General features: G+C 36.6%; 1 protein-coding gene across 1 annotated transcript in view; it reads right to left on the reverse strand.

Moving 5' to 3' along the window:
* The window catches only part of LOC136026684 (uncharacterized), a 136592-nt gene that overhangs the window by 49311 nt on the left and 64902 nt on the right, over positions 1 to 22379 (reverse strand). Inside the window, exons 8-9 of the mRNA XM_065703428.1 lie at positions 17100 to 17219; positions 2759 to 2968 (exon numbers count right to left, since the gene is read on the reverse strand). Coding sequence (XP_065559500.1) covers positions 2759 to 2968; positions 17100 to 17219 — 330 coding nt within the window. The remainder of the gene's footprint in view (positions 1 to 2758; positions 2969 to 17099; positions 17220 to 22379) is intronic.

Raw genomic sequence — 22379 nt, forward strand, 5'->3', positions numbered from 1 at the left:
GAAAGGCATAACTAGGATATGAACCGCTGCTTTTGACTAAGTATGGCATCCAAGAACCAATTTTTACTAGGTTATACCAGAATTTTAATGTCTAAGCATCGAAAAATCCCTAAATTAAATCAAATCACACAAAGCACAAGACTTGCGTTAGATGTAATTTATTTATTTATATAATTTATAAAACATAGATAAGTATTATTACCGTATTGCAGTTTTATTATTATAGTAGTTATTGCCGGGTTTAGGCATCAGTCCTTCCTCTCCCCCCGGAAATCCCTCCCACGGAACATTCACCGAGAAATCCCCCCAATATTTTCCCTAAATAACTTTAAATTGACATTAGAAGGAGAATTGAAAGTTCTACTCACCTGTATAAGTCAGAGGCAATAGCGTTGTCATAAAAGAGCCACAAGGGCTTAATACATTAATATTTGTTTAGTTACTCCCAGGAGCTCTTCATATGGAAGGAGTGGCCGTATAAATATCGGAGAATCTCATTTGGTTTCAAATTAATATTCTAGTGCCCTTTCTAAGAGTTAAAAGTGATTTGGGGGCATAGAACCATCCCCCACCGGTTTTCCCCAAACGTATCCGATTAGAATTTTGACATAACTATTTTCCTCAAAATAGTCCAAAGGTTGAATGCCATGCCTCCAGGTTTGTAAGCTATAAAAGTTGCACATTGTTAAGATATAGGGTTTTAATGGGAAAGGTGGTCGAACAAACTTTGGAAGTGACTCATTCAATTGGAAATCCAAAGTTCCAAGCGTCCTTTTGAAGACCTAGTCTGTTTTTCAGCCAGTTGCTGCCAAATGAGTTGAGAATTCAGTATTGGGTTATAAATAAAACTTTGGACAAGATTTGATTATTTATTCAATATTTTCAAAGAACAACAGTTTTGTTGAATAAGTTCTTAATAATAATATTACTGAAGAAATTCGGGAGGACGGAGACAGGTATTATTGTTTATGGATGAAAGTTCTGCGTGACTTGATTTTCCACGTGGCTGAAGTCGTAACAACCTCCACAATAATGTTCTTTAATGTTGGCATACATTGTATACGGATGTTTAAAAACATTTTATATAGGAAAAGAGAGGGATTACCGCTTAAATTGATGAAAACAAAGCTCCCTGTAGTACTTGTCACTTCCCATACCCTAAGAATTTTCTGGCAAAGTCCACGATGCATGGCATCGCCTTTTTTCCGCTCTGTAGGGGTGTAATTTTTTATGGGACAAGGAAAGGTAGCTATCCCTTCCAGACCCAAGTTTTCCCCCCAGACCACAGTTTGCCCCCAGGCCTCAGTTTGCCACACCCAGCTGAAATTGAGCTTCTGCAAAAAATCTTGTCAGAACTAAGATATGCCTACATAATTCAAGTATCCAGATAAGCAGGTCAATTTTCTTTAGTATATCTTATCCTTTTTACTAACCCATGAATTATTTTTCAATTTTCACTGTCATTTTCCCTTGAATTGGGAAAATTGCCTTCAGCTTTGTCTCCCATCCAGGATTTAGACGAAATTACACTACTACCCCTCTGTGCCGGTAGGCATGTGGATGCAACATAGAAAAAAAGATCGTAGCAATGAAAGTGATACTATTACCCTACCCCTACCCCCCCCCCACCAGTATAAATATTAAAGGTGTAGACCAAAAATACTCCTGGGAATCAAGAGGGATTAGATAGCAATTTCTACCTCCCTTCCTTCCCCAAACTCATTCTATGTTTATGAGGGTTCAGTGAGATTTAGGGCACTTGGGCATTAAAATACCCTCTTTGAGGCACCTGCCTCTCGCCACACATGTGTAGTTACACGTCATTTCATAGTATTTTTAGGATAAAAGAGGCGATTCGGTTTAGTTAAATGGAGCAAAGAAATATAAAAAAATGTTTTGTGTAACAAAAAGAGAGGTAGCTTCCAGCAGCACCCTTATCGAGGCTTAGTCTAAATGGAGGGAGATGATAGATTAACTCCAGCCCCTCCCCCCTTAGGCCCTTTCCTATATTTATCTGAAGGCTGACGGAGAATTACACAATTTGGAAATTGAAATATGATTTTTTATGTACATATTTTGTACTTTCTCTTTGGCTTCTCAATTTTGTATGTGGAAGAATTTTCCTTTATGTGTATGGGGAGAGGGGGATGGCCAGGGGAATCCTCCGTGGGGAGAGGGGCAATTTTCACGGGTAGAAATTTTTCACGGGGGGACGCCAGCTCCTGTTATTACCTTAACAAAACATATTTTGTTTGTGCTAGCAATCTCAATTAATTCTTGCTTCCGTCAGATATCGATACAACCCGAACCCGTACTGCAACTCAGAACCATAATGTAGTAAAAATACTACCATATTAGTTTAATACGTTTAAAGCATATTTTAGAATTAGCTAGCGTTATTGTTTTGTAGACACAAGTTTTTAGGAAATGCTTTTTGCGACTGCTGTTAACAGACCTAGGAGTGTCTTTTTATAGAAAATTGTTACCCTCTTCTTCTGGTTGCACAAAAAAGTTCCATCATTAATAATTCCGAGTTTAATGGATTGTAAAAAGTCAGAATCTTCTACTAAAATCCAAAAAGAATTTGTTTACCCCCATCTTAAACCATATACTTCTCCCAACATACGAACTTTAGATGTAGCATCCGCGCGTTCTAACTTTGTTCTCATAGATGAAGTTGAAACAGATGATTAGCTTTTATAGTTTTTGTTTTTCTTGGTCCTTTTTTTTTTTGAAAAAACGTAAAACAAAAAAGGACCTGTTTCTGCCGGATCGTCGACCGAACCACTAGTTTCGCTGCGACCAATATTGCTGTCCAGAAACCCATTTTCAACGGCAGTCACTGAAGTTGTCATCCCAGCTGGATTGGTTTCTGGTGACATAGGAGAATACTGAGTCTCTAAATGTGAGATTTCCGCTTGTTCCATTTCTGCAAAACTTTTCCTGTGCTCAATATCAATTAATGAATCTGCAACAAACATAAACACTAGTTAGAAACACTATTTCTTATATGCCTTAGAAACACTATTCTTTATTAGAAACACTATTAGCAGGAAACACTATTTTGAGATGTCCGAAAACATTTCTAATATCCTTTTACATTTCTTCAAAAATAACTCACTGTTAATATTTAAGAGCGAGAAGTATCTTATTAGAAGACATAAAAAAGAAAAAAAGAAAAAGAAAGAAAAAGAATTTATAAAATAATTAGCCATTAAACTCTAGGGAGCTAACTCTGTGGGGCTAAAATACGCAATAAATTCCTCCAGAAAGCAACCAAGAGACGAAAAAAAAAGACAAATTAGAAAAAAAGAAATTAAAGTGAACACAAACCAAAACACGTTGAGTTATATTATTATTGTAATCCCACTAGGGTTATAAGTTCCTCCAGAAAACAACCAAGAGACGAAAAGAAAGACAAATTAAAGAAAAAAAAGAAACTAAACTGAACACGAACCCAAACACGTTGAATTATATAATTATTGTCATCCCACTAGGCTTAGAAAAAAATACATGAACTATATTCATGAGAGGATATGAAAAAAAAAAAACAATCGAAACATGTAAATTTACTTAAAACCATTCAGAACAGGCAAAAAAAGATCTGATCTGGAGAGCAACTAAAGACCAAACATGACATAAAATATCCAAGAACACTATTTTTCAAATGAAGCTTCATACACAACATTATTTATTATAAATTACAACACAGTATAATAAAATTGTATCTATGCACTGTACAATTTACAATAAAGAAGAGCCTATATGAGGCCATTAGGTCGATATCTGAAGAGGCATAATTAAGATGGAGACCCAGCAACCAAATTTTCAGGGGCAAGAGAGCTAAACTACGCAAATGGTCCATCCAAAAACAGAGGATTTAGATAAGATAATGACAAGAAAATTTTTATTTTAAAATATATACTAAACACTTTGCAGCATCTGCTAAAAAAGCCTCAAAGGGTTTTTTGGCAGCAGGTGGCAGTCTCCTCTACTTTAAATAGTACTACATACAAACATATAAACTACAAGCATATACATACGCGATATTAAAGTGGCGAAACCCTATAGGCCAGTGTATTCTCCTGATGAGCCCTTGTGTTGGGTTGTTGCCTCTGAATTATTGTGTTGCGAGAGCAACACTTTGGTTTTGTCCCGTTTTTTTTTTTTGTTTTTTTTTTTTCTATGCCGCCGATCTCAGGTTATTCCTGGAAACTGGTAAGGGTCTAACCTGTGCGGTTTTTACGGAAAGTGTGGACCTCAGGCCGGATTGATGAATATGACATTACATTTTGGAAAGCTCCGTAAAACTCTTGCCTGGGGCCAAAAAGGATGGTTTTTGCTTGTCCTCGAGCCAGAGCCTATGGTGTGCGAAGTGAAGTGGAGTTATATAGCCTATGTCAGAGAGGAGTATCTGAAGTTGTGCAGCCAAGCTTTCGTTTCATCAAACCATGTTTCTGCTTTCGAGTGGAAAGCTCCGTTCTAGCAGGCAAGCAGGCAGGCACCAGTTTCAAATTGAAGATGGACTAAAATCTATAAGTGTTAAATATATGCGGTAGTTCCCCGGCCCCACAGCCAATATATCTTCTTTGAGTGATAAATAGAAAAATTTACAGAAACAAAAAAGTGCGATTTTCCCACGGGTCCGAAAGTGCTGCCATCTATTGTTTCTAGCCATTTCTGTTCGTGATTTCAGCTGACTTTACCATTCTTTTTTTTCTACTTGGGATTGCAATAGAGAAATGGTATCAGATATACCTCTTAAACTTTTAAAGTTCTCTCATTGCTAAAGAAATTAGAGCTTATCCTTTGCTCCTTTCTAAGTGGTGGTGTTAGAAAGTTGGCCTCCGGCAAAAAAGTCACCTTTTGAACTAAGACAGATAGAATTTTTTTTCAATGACAGTCGATAGACCTTGATGAGCTGATCAAAGTATATGTCATCCATTTTTTTTTACAAAAATTCCTTCATGACATACACCAGTTTGAAAGTTTCAAGGGGTTGACAACTTCAGTGGTAAGGTACACACTTGAACCAAAAATAGGCCGATACCAATTGTGAGATATGTAGGGGACTTCCAAGCAACAGTCGATTATTAGCTTATAATCATCTTTGGCAATGAGGGGTTTGCAACTTTTGCTGATTGGTGTACCTATTATCTGTTTCTGGTGTAATTGATGGTAAGAACAACTTGGTTGCCGATTGTAAGACATGTAGGGGAGTTGTAAGTAATAATCGGCTGTTAGGCTACAATGACTTCAGCGACAAGGGGTTTGGAACTTTTGCTAGTTGGTGTACCCATTATTTGTTTCCGGTGAACTTGGATGTATATCCCGGGAGAGGGACTTGTAAGTAAGAATCGGTTGCTAGAGGAGGCTCACGAGGGGCTACAAATTTGTGCAAATTGGTACACATCTATGGAATCAGGGACCCATAAATTTCCTGTAATGACTCGCCATCCAATAATAAGCGATCCTGGATGGCGAGTCATTACAGGAAATTTATGGGTCCCTGATGGTATTTTGATCCTGAAAAGTTACAGATAGCTTTATAATACCAACTAGATTACATAAGATAATGTTCCAAGTTTCCATCCGTCACGATGTCTACGATTGAAAAGGATAAAGTTCAACCGGCTGCAAAGTGACATTTAGGGGCATAGTAAGTAATAATTGGCTGTTAGTGTGGACCTCGGGCCGGATTGATGAATATGACATTATATTTTGGAAAGCTCCGTACGACTCTTGCCTGGGGCCAAAAAGGATGGTTTTTGCTTGTCCTCGAGCCAGAGCCTATGGTGTGCAAAGGATAAAGTTCAACTGGCTGCAAAGTCAATTTAGTCCCTTCTTCCAATATTTTTTTTTTCAACCCTGAGGAATAGCCTTTGATCATCTGATTACTGATTGTGTTATTCTTTGTCTCTCACGGAAGAGGGACTTGTAAGCAAGAATGGGTTGCTAGAGGAGGTTCATGAGGGGCTACAAATTTGTGCAAATTGGTGCACATCTATGGTATTTGATCCTGAAAAGTTACGGATAGCTTTATAATACCAACTAGATTATATAAGATAATGTTCCAAGTTTCCATCCGTCACGATGTCTACGATTGAAAAGGATAAAGTTCAACTGGCTGCAAACTCAATTTAGTCCCTTTTTCCGATATTCTTTTGCTGTTGTTTTTTCAACGCTGAAGAATTTGATCATGTGATTACTGATTGTGTTCTTCTTTGAATATGCCGTTTTGAAAGCTTTGATAATTTTGACAACTTCAGCATTTAACCGATAGCGAAGAAACAAAACCAAAGTGTTGCTCTCGCAACACTTTAATCGGCAAAGCCGAACAAAGGTTGCCGCAACACTTCACGTTGCCCAGGCAACGTAGGTCTAGTTTGTCTTTATTATTTTTTCTATTGTTTGGTAAATGACGACTTATACTTATTGACGACATGACTGCCTGTCCATGGATTATTCTTTATGGTTGATTGTGTTTGGCTATGCTGTTTCACCTATGTGATTGTATGGATGAGTAGGGTTAAGGCCTCATTCAAGTGCTGGTCTATATTAATCACTAATTTAGGAAAACAGTCTTCCTTTTCTCCTTCTGTCTCGCTTTTTCTTTCTTTTTTTTATGTGTTTGTGCTGTTGCATTGGTGATTTCTCTTTTCATGATACAAACATACTATTCTTTTGCAAGAAACAATCTTTTAACTGCAGCCTTGAAGGATCCCAGATGACTCGAATTTCTTATTTCAATTATAATAATACCCTATACAGAGGGGGGGGGCAAAATTTCTAATTACAAAAGTAGCTCTAACCGTATTTCTAAATGGGTGTACCAGATTTGATGCCCCTCGTGATCAAGGCTATGGAGATAACCGTTAATGGAGAAAAAAATTTCGAAAAAAGAGGGAAGAATATTATTCGCAAATTTATATGTGAAAATGCTAACTTGTTAATCTCTCGTTTTAAAAATATCAAGAAGTTGATTCTTAGTGTAAAGTTCATTAGTATTATGAGTAAACAAAGTTTTAGGTGACAAAAGTTTAACAGCTTTATTTTGGGTTCTTCGGATTTTTCCATAATAGGACACAAAATTAGTAGCCCAAACAGAGCAACCATAACAAATGTACGGGTAAAAAACAGCGAAATAAAGCAATCGAAGAATTTTCTGGGATACTAGGTTTTTAACTCGGCGAAGCACACCCAGAGATCTGGAGAACTTTGAAGCTATAACATTTGTATGTTTTTTTCCATGATAGAAATTCATTAATCATAAAACCCAAATATTTTGTTATCTATACTTTTTTTATTTGATATCCATTTAATATCAATTCTAACTTAGTTTTAATTTCAATGCTATATATCCGAGAAAATAAAATGTAATTAGTTTTAGTATAATTTCATGACAAAATATTGAAATCTGCACACTCAACAAACTTGGTCGTTGCCTTTATCATTTTATCAAGAAGTAGATCAGCTGACAGAGGAGCTACTAATAAAAGAGTTTCGTCTGCAAAAAGGATTATACCAGCCTCTGACAAATAATACTTCATCCAATCTATAAAAAATAAAGAGGATCTAGTATAGAACTCTGGGGTACTTCGCAAATTATCGCACTAGCCACAGAAGTAAAACACCCATTCATCACAATTTGCTTCCGGTCACTTAAATAAGATTCAAGCCAAGACAAACTATTTCCGGTCACACCGATTTTTTCCAGCTCAAGTAATAACTGTTTGTGGTCAATCGTGTCAAAAGCCTTCCTCAAATCCAGGAATAAAGCAGCTGGAATCAGACCCACTTCAAATGACGTAAATACCCAGTCTACAAGTTTAATAGTTGCCATTTCTGTGGACATTTTTTTTCTAAAACCAAATTGTGTATTTATAAGATATTGTTATTTTCAACGCAATCAGTTAGCCTGGATCCTATCACCTTTTCATATATTTTTGAAAAGAAAGGGAGGATATAAATGGGTCTTTTGTTTGAAGGTTCGTCTCTCTTACCTCCTTTGTACAATAGAATTATTTTAGCGACCTTTTTAGCTTCCGGGAAAATTCCCTTTTCCATTGATTTATTAATCAAAGTACATACAACTGGTGTTATAACTGATTTAGCACTCTCAAGAGAAATCCCGTCTACACCACTTGAATTTGATTGCATTCTACTGATAATTTCTCTCCCTTCATTTATAGTACAAGCATTAAAACACAACTGATTTTCTACTGGAACTTCCGAATGAACTGTTTTGGCCGCTTGATTCTTTTCCTAACATCATCGCAAAGTTTCACTCCCTTACTAGAAAAATATTCAAATAAATAATTCGCAACATCCTTTGGGGTAGTCAATTCCCCCCCCCCTCTGATCGTAATTAGTTAATAACTTTTATTTTATCCTTTTGACAATTTTCTATGTTTCTATATGACAATTTTTCTATGTTAATACAACTGTCTATGTTTTTCATATCGCATTTATGCTTCATAAATTCATTTTGTAAATACATTTTTTTTTCAGCTTTCCGTTTCAATCCGTTCAAAGTATTTCGGTAATTTTTTAACGGCTGAAAATTAATTACAGGTGGTTCACCTAGGTATATTTTATACAATTCATTTTCCGACTTATATAATTTAAAATACCCTGTCTAATTCATTGGCTTCTTTGGGAATTTCGTTCTACCCTTTTTAATTCTTCTATGAGGACACATCTCATTCAATATCTTTGTAAAGATTGCAACGAGATTATTATACGCAACCGACGGGTTATCTTCTTCAAAAACTGGAGTAAAATCTGCATCACCCATTCTCCTGTCAATTTTTTTTAATTATATTTTCTTAATTCACGAAAAAATGTTTTATTTATTTGACCAACCTCATTTATAATCCTGTAAGATTTTTTTTTATTTTACTAAGAAGAAAAAGATGGTCGGATCTATCCGTAAATAAAACATCAGCATATGAACTTTCAAGCAGCTGTTCATCCACAAATATAAGCGTCCGACTTATAAGCGTCCTACTCGTGTAGGAATAGTTACCGGGGGGTACTGGAATGATGAAATCAATGAATTAAGAAAATATAGACGGATTGTACATGTAAGAAGGTCAATTTCGAAATCACCCATTGCTACTTTATATTATGATCATTATTAAATTTCTCCATGAACTTTTCCGTCTCATCAATAAAAACATCCTCATTAAATGACAATGTCTTATAAACTAAATCAACAACTACATTTTAACCAGATTTGTCTTCTATTTCAATAATAAGAGTCAAGCCTTCCTTCAAGTCACAGCAAGAAGATCCTTCCTCACCCATTAGGAAACTCGTTCCTTTATCAACAAAGCCAGACCGCCTCGCTCCATAACCTGTCGTTCTTTCCTTTCACCGACATATCCTGGAAACTGGAAAAGAAAAATTATCCCTATTCGACATAAATGTCTCACATAGTCCTATTACTAACAGTTTTTCTTGTATATCACTTAATATGCTACAAAGTGCAGGGTACGCAGTCCTAAGGCATTGGCAATTCCAAAATGCAAAAATAATATCCTCTTTGACCGACCATTTTTTCAGTGACTGATTATCCATAAAATTACTAGTTTTCATAGCTTGCGTATTATTTTCTTCACTTAAATTATCATTTACAATAGGGGTGGATTATAATTGGCCAAGAGACAGCGGATTACTGAATAAATCTGAAAGTCTGCTGATCATTCTATTCATGATAATACTCCAGAACACTCAATAGTGAGAACTCTTTGATATCTCAATAGCGAAACAACGTGTCATTACTGATCACTGATCAGATCATGTAGCGCCCTAATTTTCAAGATGGCTGAACTGTTTTCCGGTTTGACTAGTACATGTCCGCCATCAGTCCACACATTCATAACTCCCCGTTTGTCACGTGCCAAATTCAGCAGTTACTTGCGTTTTGGCGATAAATACTTGAATATAAATACTTTCGGTCGGGCCACCTTCATTTTGTTCATGAACACGCGCTTTGCATAATCAGATGAATAAAAAGTGACAAGAAAGGGGCGAGAGAACATTCTCCGCAGGATTATAGAATAGAATATATTTTATTCACAGCAATAGCTGGAGCTAACATTAGCATGTCATGACACAAAAAAAGACCTAAAACAAATAAACAGCAACAACAACAACAAAATGTAAGGAAGTGAGTACTGCTTCAGGGTCAATAAATTAAAATAGCGACAGTTTATACAGAGTATTTCAGAATAAAGTATATAAATGGTTGGTTTTTAAAAGCACTCACAGGTAAATACCTGAAATAAACTGCATCGAAAATTAAGTATTTGTCAAGATAACATTATTAAAATACCGAATAAAATAAGGGACAAACGACTTGAAATATCTGTTGGTACTAGAGGCTGGGTAAGTCATTAACTGTGGGCAATTATTTTTTATCTGCCGGAGTCTAGTGACTGGTCCTTCAGTAGGGTGGCTCTCAAGGTTGGGTAGTAGACCACGATGAGCTTGGGAGTTCAAACAATTTAGTCCAAATCGATAAGTTAACTCACGTTTAAGACTATCAAGTGAATTCAAGTTGAGTTGTTTTAGTACACCATCATATTTTGTGTAGTTATGTCCAAGTATGATTTTACAGCTCTTTTTTGTATCATCTCAAGTCTATCTGATTGGTCTTTCGCAAAACCCTCATGCCAAGCTGGACAAACATACTCAAGAGTAGGCCTAACATAGCTGCAGAATACAGATTTCAGAACCTCAGTTGGCATACCAAATCTCTTCAGGTTGGAAAACGATTGTAAAAGTGAGGCGCCTTTTTTGATGAGACTCAAACTCATAAGAGGGACCGGATACGGGGGTCTTTGGCAGCCCTGCATCAAGGGATGTGCATTTTTTCGCTCCCCGTTTTTTTTTTTTTTTTTTTTTTTTTTTGACTTTGCAATTCAGTCTTAAAACGTAGCATTCTCCTTCTGTGGAAAGTGAGATGCACATTAGGACAACAATTCGTGAAACAAATCCATGAGCGAATTTTTACACAGAGATTTGTGTGACAAATGACAACACTCGTCATGGCAGCTACCATTAAAAAAAATCTACGCAAATATGAAGAAACGTGCAATTCTCCGCCTATTTGCAGCCTCCACTTATATAAAATCTGCAAACACGTCGCTCGGGGGTATAATCAGTTGTATGAGTCTCTTCATCTGTGTCAATGGGCTGAGGATACTCTTGTTGAATCTGCGTGACATGGCTGGTAACAAATGCTACTGCATTGAAGAGATACATCAGTACAGAGACATTTTGACCCACTCTTATTATGCTGGTTTAAGCACTTTTCACAGGTAAAAAGGAAGAATGGCTGTCTTTAGCGAGGGGCTGTCTTTAGTCGTTCCGTCAAATATGAGACAAATCAGGTCAGAACCTGGACAGTCTTTTCTTTCCACCGCTATATTTTCTACAGCAGCCATAAGTCCCGGTACTATGCAAGAGGCCGCTGATGATTTTGTCAACTCGTTTTCACTCGGAAAATAACACTCGTTTTGAATATGGTTCTTCTCGTTGTTATTTGGCTGTCTTGGACTGTTATTTTTCAACTTCAATTTAGTCAGAATACAGTTTTTCGGGTAATCGTTTTGCGCACAAATTACGCACACAAAGGTCTTCTTCAAGTCACTTGAGTACTTAGTTTTTCCACAGCTGAAATGAGACCATTTACTGCATTTAATACAATGCGTGCCACCTGTTTTCCCGGTTGTCCTTTTTGAGCAGATGGCGCAACATTGTGGATCCATAATAGATGCTGATATTATGCCCAAAGAGTTCAGTCGAGTTCAATCCTCTAAGCTAATTAAATCTGTTAGTCCAAGTCCCTGCAGTTAATAAATCACTAAATCCCGAGGGAATTTAAAATAAGTAGTAAAAATATCAGTAACAAGTAAATAAAATAATCTGATCATAAATGTCTCATAAAAGATTAACATTCAAAAATAGGGTTTTCACGCAACAAACTCTAAATCAATGCTCAAATTAACTTGAGTACGTAAGCGTTCTGTTGACTTGATGCCACTAGCAAGCACATAGATCCCCATGTTAGCATTGGATAGCTCTAGGACGCTAATGGGCAGTGTTTCTCCCCCTATCTGAGATTGTCCAGGGTGTAGAAGAACGTTCGATCTTCTTCCCTGTTCCAAATAGTCGTTGTGGTATTCTAGAATTTCGACGCGATTTTCCAGCGCCATTATTTGAGTTTGGAACCCCTTGAGCGTCTTTTCAATATTTGCAAATTTCGAACCGTAATCAAGACTTACTGCAGCATAGATCATGGTGACAATAGTGTTAATTGCTTATTCACTGATCGCACTATTGTTGCCTGCTCAATCACCTATTTGTGAATATCCTGATGAAGATTATTTTTCAATTTCACTCAACGCGTTTACTGGGGTAGACGAAAGTGAAGATACACTGTTTGTCCAAGCAGCACCAGCTATTCCCATAATTTCTTGATACAAATCCGGAAATTTTGCCAGTTCAGTACAAGCACCTTGAACTCATTTTGTTTTTGTTTTTCGAAGCTTCGGTGAAATTCTCTTCGGACGGCAAAATGAATTCCTCACTCAGTGATGCTTTTTCGTGTGATCTGTAGCAAAATACTTGATAAGATTTTTCCTTCTCGATTCAGTTATACCAACTATTCGAACAGGCCACAAAGGGCATCCGTAGAATTTGCCAAACGCAACGTCATTATCAAATTTCCTGACGCTCAATAATGTCTAATTTGGCGACGGAAACCCGTCACACAGGTTTTTGACACCGCAAGCGTCTATTGACAGCTAGCTATTACACAAGTATAGTCCATAAATAAAAACCCAATTATTTCACTTTTTTGAAACTTCAATCCTTGAAGGTCTCTGGGTTAATTAACGTTCAAGGTACTAAATTAACACAAATAGTTCAAACAGTTGATAGTGATAAAAGGCTGTAAAATATCCAAACAATAATCCTTTGTAAAATACTGGTTAAACAATATACACTGGTTTTGATCTTAACAGGTCAAAGGCAGATGAAAGACACAAACTTCAAAGGTAATGTGAACACTTTGCACCTAGCGTAATTCAAAATACTGCTAGCATGTTCAGTATGTATCGTCTAATTGGTTGGCCACTAATTTCCCCCCCCCCCCCAAATGAGGTGGAATGAATCTTATCACCGAAAAGGCATAACCAGGGCATTAACTGTTACTTCCAAATAATTTTAGTCGAGATCCAAGAACTCACGCGCTTTACTTTTTGTAGACAACCAATTATTAAAAAATGCTGTGCCTTTCACCCCCCCCCCCCTAAGAGAGGTGAAATTCGTCCCAGCCCCCTAAAAATCAAAACTAAGACATTAGCTGTTGCCCCTCATCAAGTTTGTTCGAGATTTAACAACCTCTTCTGGTATATGTGTTGATAACAATAATTTAAGGATCCCCTCCCCTTCTCCTGACGTTTCATCGTTTTTGTACCCCCCCCCCCCCAAAAAAAAAGAAGAAAAAGGCAACGTGGGAATCAGCTATTTCGCTCCACCCTGCACAATAAAATCCTTCTTACAAAAAATTTAGTTGCTCTTATACGTATACTGAGTTGTCACTTCTACGGTTGTTACTGTTGTTCAGGAAAAAAGCAATTGCTAGATAGAAAGATAAAACTGCTGTTTGGTAACTAAATTACCGTGATAAGCAAATTATTGCTACTGTAAAAAAAAAAAAAAAAAAAAAAAAAAAAAAAAAAAAAAAAAAAAAAAAAAAAAAAAAAAAAAAAAAAAAAAAAAAAAAAAAAAAAAAAAGCATTGGACGTTTCTACCAGCGGTTTCATGGCGATCTCTGTTTCATGGCCCTTCAAAAGGACGTGGAATGGGGGTCGGGGACAAGCGATCCAGTGCTTTCGCTCGCCTTCCTGTTTAATTTCGCGAGATTTCTCCGGGTACCTATTTAAAGCTGGGTTGTTTCTGGCTAGGCTTACAGTTACGCCACCTGACTCCCATTCCAAACGAAATAACTAGCGACACCAGGACCCAAAACTCCTGTCCTTATGGACAAAAGAATTCAAGTCTAGCGTGCCAACCACTCGGCTAGGACGGCTTTAGCCGTTCAATTGCTTTTGTTCAAGCTTAGAATTTTAGTTTTAAAATTGTGCCCTTCTTAGAAGGGCACAAAATTGGAGTGTCTTTTCAACTCCGCTCAACTGCATCTCTTCGTCATTCATTTAAAATTACAATTGTTATATAGCAATTGTCACGATACGTTACAATTGCTCACAGTTAACGTGAATCATATTATCAGAAATTATTCTAAACTCTTCAATATTGATTATAACATTCAAAATTTGACACTCCGCAATAATTGCCCTCGCTTGATGCATATCTTTAAGTAAGTATTCGGCCAAATTGGGGGGAGGGGGGGGGGTCTTCTGGGTAACATTCATCAGAATAATAAAAAATGTCTACCTTATCTTGAATTCTTTTTTTTTCAACTTAAATGCATTTAGTGCATTTACAAAAAGTATTTTCAAATTATGTGCATTTTTCAATTACACACGCATTCAAGTTCTAGTATACATTCAAATTATACAGTACATTTATTATACAATTAAATGCAATTTCATAGAGCCATTTACATAATACATTTTATTAAATAGTTAAATTCATTTCACAGTAAGTTAAAAGTTACCTACCAAAATTATTTAGCATAATAAACTGTGCAAAATTTTAGAAAGGGTGAAACGTCCCCAAAAACGACTGCGGTGTTGATTACACCAAGATTTTCAACATGTGTTAGAACCCCAGAGTTGGGATTTCATCACTTTATTAACGAAAATCCAGAATTTTAATTTTTTTTTATTGAGAAATATAGTGAGGGATGTTTTTAGGGAGTAATCTCGTCGATTCAGGGCCTTAATAGCCACTGGTGTGTTAACAGGCCTAATAAATTGTGCACAGGAATGCCCTTTTAGAAGTACTACCCCTTCTCCCGTGAAAATTCTTCGGACTTCTCCCAAAGTCTGCCGTGAGTGCACCTTTCAGCATAGAAGGACGTTTCAAGACACATATCTAGCAGAAGAGATTACCGGATCTCAACCAAGCTTGGTAAGAGTCAAGAGCAAGCACCCTAGCTGCGACATTTGGGGTGGTGACCAAACACCCACACTTAACTGGGAAGGTAGGGAGGTTCCTAGATTATTCCTATCGTGACATCCGCCAGAACAGATTGTCAACTCTTGAAAAACTAGGTGAGAAGGAGTACGTCCTAACTTTACTTTTTAGAGTTCGTACCTAATCCCATCTCCGAAGGATGGTGGTCCCTAAATTCTTTTCTTCATGATATTAGCTAGAAGAACTTTTCAGGTCTGTACGAGACTTGGTAGAATGTAGTATGTAGGGAACCCGATCTACGCTATGTGAGAGAGAGAAAGGACCATCTCTAAATTCCTCTCATTAGTACAATGCTCGGAAGAAATCGTCAGATTCCAACCAAACTGTGTCAGAAGTAACGTTTTGATGCGATATTTCTGCCTTTTATAAGTCCAGGGTCGATACAAGCTCTGTAGGGCAGGACCTCTGTGCCGTCAAGACATCTTTCAGAAAGGGTCACGAGACTTCAATCAAATTTATTGGGGAGTAAGAAAAAGCCCTTTGGGAGTGGGGCGATTGGTCCCAAGATTTTTGCCATTGGCGCTCCAACAAGAAGGGAAAGTGGGATCCGAAATAAATTAGTGGCGAGCAAATTTAGTATCCTATATGTACTAGTCGGTACCTGGACGCAATTCATCCCCTGTGTATGGGGACTTTTGGGGGAAGAGGATGAACACCCTGTATTCTTAACATCAGGATATCTAGCAGAAATGGTTGAATCTTAACCAATCTTAGCCACAATTTAGAGTAACTCTCCTACATCAGCCTTTTGGAGCAGATTCTTTCAATCATTACATCTACCAGAGTGGGTTATCAGATTTCAAGAAAATTATATAGAAAATGAGAGCAGACTTTACCTTAGTGCTCTTTCCTCTTCTGAACATATCCTGACCCTTACAGAAGAAGGATGCCTCTAATTTTTTGTCATCGGGACATTTACCATAAGAAGTTGCTCATTCTCAATAAAAATTGACAAGAGGTTACAGCTAATAGCCTAATTCCAATTTTTGAGGGTCTAGGACAGATATTCTTAAGGGAAGAGGGGGGGTGTCTAAATTCTAATCAACAGGCTATATACAAAAAGAGGTTGTTTGATATCAACCAAGCTTAATCAGGAGTAGTAGTAATATTCCCGACCAATGGTAGTCTCATTGAAGGTATAATAATTCTATGTTGAAAGCAAAACGTTTGCTGTTGATTGTTCCTAACAATCTGGATTTCAATTGTCTAATGTAATTAGCAAAAGATTTTTTTTTGTTGAAGGAAAAAGATGATTTACTGTAATACGGTACCAGTATTCTTGGTAACAATCGAATCTTTTTTTTTTCTTTTTTTTTTTTTTTTTTTTTTTTTTTTTTTTTTTTTTTTTTTTTTTCTTTTTTTTTCTGAATTTATATTCTTCTTTGCGATAGGACACAATTTGAAAAATTATGCATTTATTATCAAAATAATGAAATCTGTATATGAATTTTACATAATTTTGTCTTGAACAGCTCACAGTCAAATCTGCAAGGAAACCAAATTAATTTCTTCAACTTAAGCATTCGTCAGGCGGAGGTCATATCATTTTACGAAACAAAAAGTATCTTCAAGTGGGCAAAGTTTTGAGTTACTTTTGTAATTAACTAATTCGTAATTCTTGTTTTTGGGCCGGCTAAGTTAACTATGAAATAAAAGCCAGGAATATGATTGATGCTTACGAAATTATGTTTCACAGTAAAGGGTAAGTATATATGCACGCTAGCATGCAAAGGAAATGATCGGTTGCAATCGAGCACACATACAGCTGGGGGAGGAAGAGCCCGTCTCTCACCTCCCACACTTCACACGTAATGTCAGTCTTTCACAAAATTTCCAGTTATTCCATAGGTACCCTCCCCCCCCCCCCAAAAAAAAAAAATCGCCCTCAGGTAACTGTGCCCAGTATTACGAAAAATCGGACTCACTGCTAGTACTTAATGTGCCATTTTGTTTAGATTCTGTTTTTGCATTGTTTCCGTTTGTTTCCTGTTCTTTATTGGTGGATCCGTTTGAGGCTGTTTCATCTTTGCTTTCATCTGGAGTTGCTAAAAAAAAAATATAGAGGAGTCACGTGTAGACCATATAAAAAGCTTATTCAATCAATTCAAACTTAAAAACAAAGCAAGCTACTATAAATGAACCCTAAAGGAACAGAAATTGAAATGAGTAATTAACCCATAGTTGGAACAAACGGGAAAAAAATCAAAGTAGGGAAGACGCAAGACCATTTAGGTCTATACTACTCCTTTTAGCCCTCTTTAGTTATATGTGAAGTTTGTTATCCATTGTGTTTTTTCGTGGTTACTTTATATTTTTATTAATTGTTGTTTTCTTTTTTCCTTTTGCTTTCTTCCTTTTTACATTGTACTCTGCATATGCCCCGTTGCATTTACTTACTTACTCACTTAAAGCTATTGCTCGGCAGCGACACCAGCGTTGAGGGAACCAGAAATCAGCGCCGTTAGTCGTCAGTAGAGTGGCCTGTTTCGGGCGAGGGAAGGAGCTTCGCTAGGGTCAATGCCCCATGCTGTGAATCGATCGCGGATGATTTCCCTTCATCTTATACGTTGTCTCCTCTGGGCGTTTTCCAGCGTTTGCAGTTGAATCGAAGTCAAATATAATTTGGGCAGGTGTTTCAGTGAGTAGGCGAAGTGAATGACTGCAACAACCAGCGGGACACCCAGCTGTCCGAACAGGGATGGTAATTTAAAGAACCAGAGTATAGCCGTGTTCCGTACCCTGTCGAGCCACCTAACGTGTTCAATTTTGCAGAGGTGTTTTTTCTGGACAGCATCTATCTTCATTATATGCGACTGAGTCAAAGGCCATATCTCTGACGAGTACAACATAACATACATAACAACATAACATCTACCTTCATCATATACGACTGAGTCAAAAGCCAAATCTCTGACGAGTACAGCATAACATTTGGCAGAGTAGATACAAAGCTCTCGTGAGACGACTGATCTGGGGATTGTGGATCAATATTGTATTCATCTGGCGGTCAAAAACGGCGTTCGCCATTGTCACCCTGTCTGATATCTCTGCATCTAGACCTCCGTTTGAGCAGACAATTGAGCCAAGGTAAGTGAACTGCTTGAGTATCTCAACATCTTGGCCACATAATTTATGTTTACCGTCAAGCCTTGCTCTCGGGAGCCTGGGTGTTACTGGTGCGAATGACAGGAAGTCCTTGCGCGTGGCAATGTTCAGCACAAGGCCAACACCTCCTCGTTTCTGGTGACCACCAGACTAGAGAAGTGTGCGCCCTTCTCCAATGTACTCCTCACCATCACCAGATAAATGTGTTTCAGTGATTCCAGCAATTGTAACTTTATATTTCTGTAATTCTTTGGCTAATGGGGTCTGTGAACCAGGTTGGTTCAGTGTCAGAACATTTCAGGTGGCTACATTGATCCCACCTTGGTCAACGATATTCAGAGGGAATTGTCCTTGGACGGTCCGGGGTCGAGAAGGGGTCTGAGATGACATAGGAGGATGGGGGATAATCCCCCATAGGAGGAGAGGATCCTTCTGAAACGGTTGTATATGCGGGTAAAAAATTCATTCATTCGAAAAAAAAAAAAAAAAACATAAAATTAAGATGAATAATTAAGCCATATTTGGAACAAGTGGAAATCGTAAGAAATAAGCTTTGCGCTATATTTAATCCAAGGTTTTTTGTAGATCAAATCTCAAAGTTAAATGAATTAGATCGACTCTATAAATAATCTACAGATGATAACTAAATATATCTATTAATAATCTACAAATAACTCCTTGGTCGAAAGCTGGTACAAAATGTTCTTTTGTTGAATCAAACGTTTTGTTGAATCTACGACCGCTTTGGCATCAAAAGGAGTCGACTTGTCCAGCCCTTTTAATATGATATGATCGATCCATTATTAATTATTTAACCTCCAGGCCTGCCATCTAAACTGATTTCAATAATTAATGACAATACAAATAGGTGCCACTCAATGCCTAAGCTACCAGCAACGCACCATAAACTATTTTGAAAAGAAAACAACGAAACTGAAAAGAATTAAGGGACTTAAGAAAGAAAACCAATTAAAACAAGTAATTAAGTAAATAACTGGATTATTAGATCTCGCTTAACAACAGTATTAAGAGAAATGCGAGCGCAAAAAAAAAACGCTAAATAACTTCTAAAAACAGGGGAAAAAAAGGTATATATACGAAAGAAAAAATTACTATCATCCTAACCCAAGGAGATTCTTTAACGGTATGCATCGTTTTTGAAAGGTTGGTTTTTAGATTAACCCTTGCTTTTGAGGCGCCAAAAGCAACGGTTTGGTCGCTCTTTATTTAGCGGTCACTAAAGGTTTGATGAGTTGAATTGGCTTCTGAGAAAGCTATTGAGCATTCAAAAATCACAATGTGTTCTTTTATTTGTGGAAATAGTCCTTATTTTTAAGGGAATATCTTTAAGAGGATAATTTTAAAAATTGAAACGTAAAAAAAAATCATGAAGAGCCTTTACACTAAAATAAAAAAAGGTCAAAAGTAGACCTGAAAGCTACAAAAAAGAAAAATTATGAATTAAATGAATTAAATTCAACAAAATAAAACTAGACTAGGTAAATAAAATAAAATTAAATTAATTAAAATTAAAATTCTATAATAAAATCAAACTTCCGAGTTATATACAACAAAAAATACTATTTTTGATACTTATAGCAATAGGAATTCTTATCTTTCGCTTTTAGACTTCTCCATAATTTTTCGTATATTATTACATATTAATGCATAATAATTACATAATTGTTATATTAACTTGGTCGTCTTTAGGGAAAATTTTAGTTTATTGCCACAAAATGGCAGAAAAGGCCACTATCAAGTGGCACAATCTAAGCTTATGGGGTCAAACAACCATCAGTAGGCCTTGTTATAGAACAAAATATACCATGAATAAATGATGATTGATTGCTCAGAAAACTGCGAATATGATAAGAAATATAGCATACAAGTTTTTATCGCCATTCTAACGCAAGATGCTTAATTACATGAATTTTCGGAAGTAAACAACGACTTCTGGTAGAGTTCTGTATTCTATTACTCTATTGGTCTATTATTCTGTCTATTAGTCGATTATAATTAGTCTATTATGTATATTTAGTATATTATATAATTTTATATATTATCTGTTATGCATAATTAGTATATTATATAATTGTCTATTCGTCTATTATGTTTATTTAGTATATTATAAAATTTTATATATTATCTGTCATGCATGATTAGTATATCGTATAATTGTCTTTTAGTCTATTATGTCTATTAGTTTATTGCTCTATTGTATTCTATTATTTCTTCTTCCTTCTTTCTTTTTTGTTTCGAAATAGACAAGTCAACAAACGAACTTTTGTTTTTGCCAATACTGTGATTTAATTATTTAGTTCTTCCCAGCAATATTTGTTATGCTCACATTTCATCCTATTCCTTTATTCTCTATTTATCCATATTTGTTTTTATATTGATATATTTTAATCTTAATCACTCCACACAGAAGCCTATATTTTTGAAGTATCTGCAAGCATAGAACACTCCAAAGATCCAAAGAATGATAGTCCAAACGACCAAGAGACACTACTTCAGTATCAAAATTATGAGATTTTTACTATATGCATATCAGAAAAGGGTTGCCAAAATCACCCACCTATTTTGGTCTTTCAGCTTTCGCAGTGAACATTTCATGAAAGTTCTCCAATTAATTTAAATAGCGAAAACAGATAATTAGCAAGTTAAGTCAGAGCGTGTCGACTTTCCAAATATAGCCCTGAGGGACTTGACGTAAATAGAAAGAAAAAGGAAATACACATTTCTTAGTTTCGTAGATGACTTAAACTTCATGTAAATCTTTAATGGCTTCCCTCCAAGCGTCTTGACTTTTTTAGAGGATTAAGAAGCCAAATATATTTTTAGCATCTATATTTGTTAATTCTCGTTTTTCCAAGTATGTCTTCAAGTCCTTGGCTTATATAAGTGGATTACAGCTCCATATTCACGGGGCTGTATCGAAAGATCAAAGTTGAAAATTAAGATGTTCAAAAAACGTTATTTTCAACTCCATAATATGGGGAGTTTTTTTTTTTTTTTTAGTAGCAAATAGCTAGTCTCTTACAAACTTTTTTACTTACAAAAAGTCCATTCAACAGGTTGTTGAGCCTTTCGATTGTGGAATGACAACCTTCGGTTACGGAACGTTTTGTCGCAATATGTATTGACATGCGATCCTGCTAATTAAGATCTCACAATATAATCGTTACTTTTGGGTTTTTCAAAGTCCGATCACCTAGAATCTAATTCCTGAAACAGAATTAGGTCAAATTTTTTAAATTTTCCTTTTTCAGCCATCATCTTAGTTACTTTAGCAGTAAATCGTCTTTCTACGGTTTCCAACCCCTCTTCATGGAATTTAAAATGTTTTAACTTGAACTATTATTATATGAATCTCGGGGTAGTCGTGATAAACTCTCATGGCGCCCCTTAGAGCAGTAGGCACAGCTAGGGACGTACAACTCTTAACATCAATCACTGTCAAGTCACCGGTCATCTTGTCTAGTGGCTCTCCATAAGACTGGGTATTTTGTGGAATGCAACGCCGAAGTTGGATGGTTTGAAGCCAGTAATGACGAGTGTTGTATGCCCCAGCCGCTCTAAAGCTGGGAGGGGTACTCAGGATGGGGGAAAAAGGTGGACACCTTGACACTATCAGCAAAGGTTGTTCTGAAAAAAAAAAGAGATAGGCAAGGCGTATCTCAAAATACCACACAAACTCTCCCCGAGGGAGAGGGGGCACCAATAGCCCAGCAGCTCTCGGTGTAAAATTTTTGAAGAAAAGAGTGAAGACAATCGGCTTTTGGGACCTGATCATCGACTCAGGTTTGAATTGGTTCATAGTAATAATGATATTAGATAGGAAATATTGCGTTGACTTTTTGTTACTTTTGCACTCACGTTTCAACATTCCAGGGTTTATAATCCTGGTTGACGGCCACACCTAAATGCCCTGGAGGCCGTTCGTGACTCCTGTAACGTAACTGATATCTTCAAACTAGGCAAAGTAGGTTTGCCATTAAATAAACCCGGACAAAACCTGACTTTTCTGACTTTCACTATCGGAAAATCTGACAACAAGTTGACTCGGTAAAGTCTGCCGAAGAAAAAACTAAGTTGAA

This window comes from Artemia franciscana, chromosome 4, assembly GCF_032884065.1.
Source record: "Artemia franciscana chromosome 4, ASM3288406v1, whole genome shotgun sequence".
Lineage (NCBI taxonomy): Eukaryota > Metazoa > Arthropoda > Branchiopoda > Anostraca > Artemiidae > Artemia > Artemia franciscana.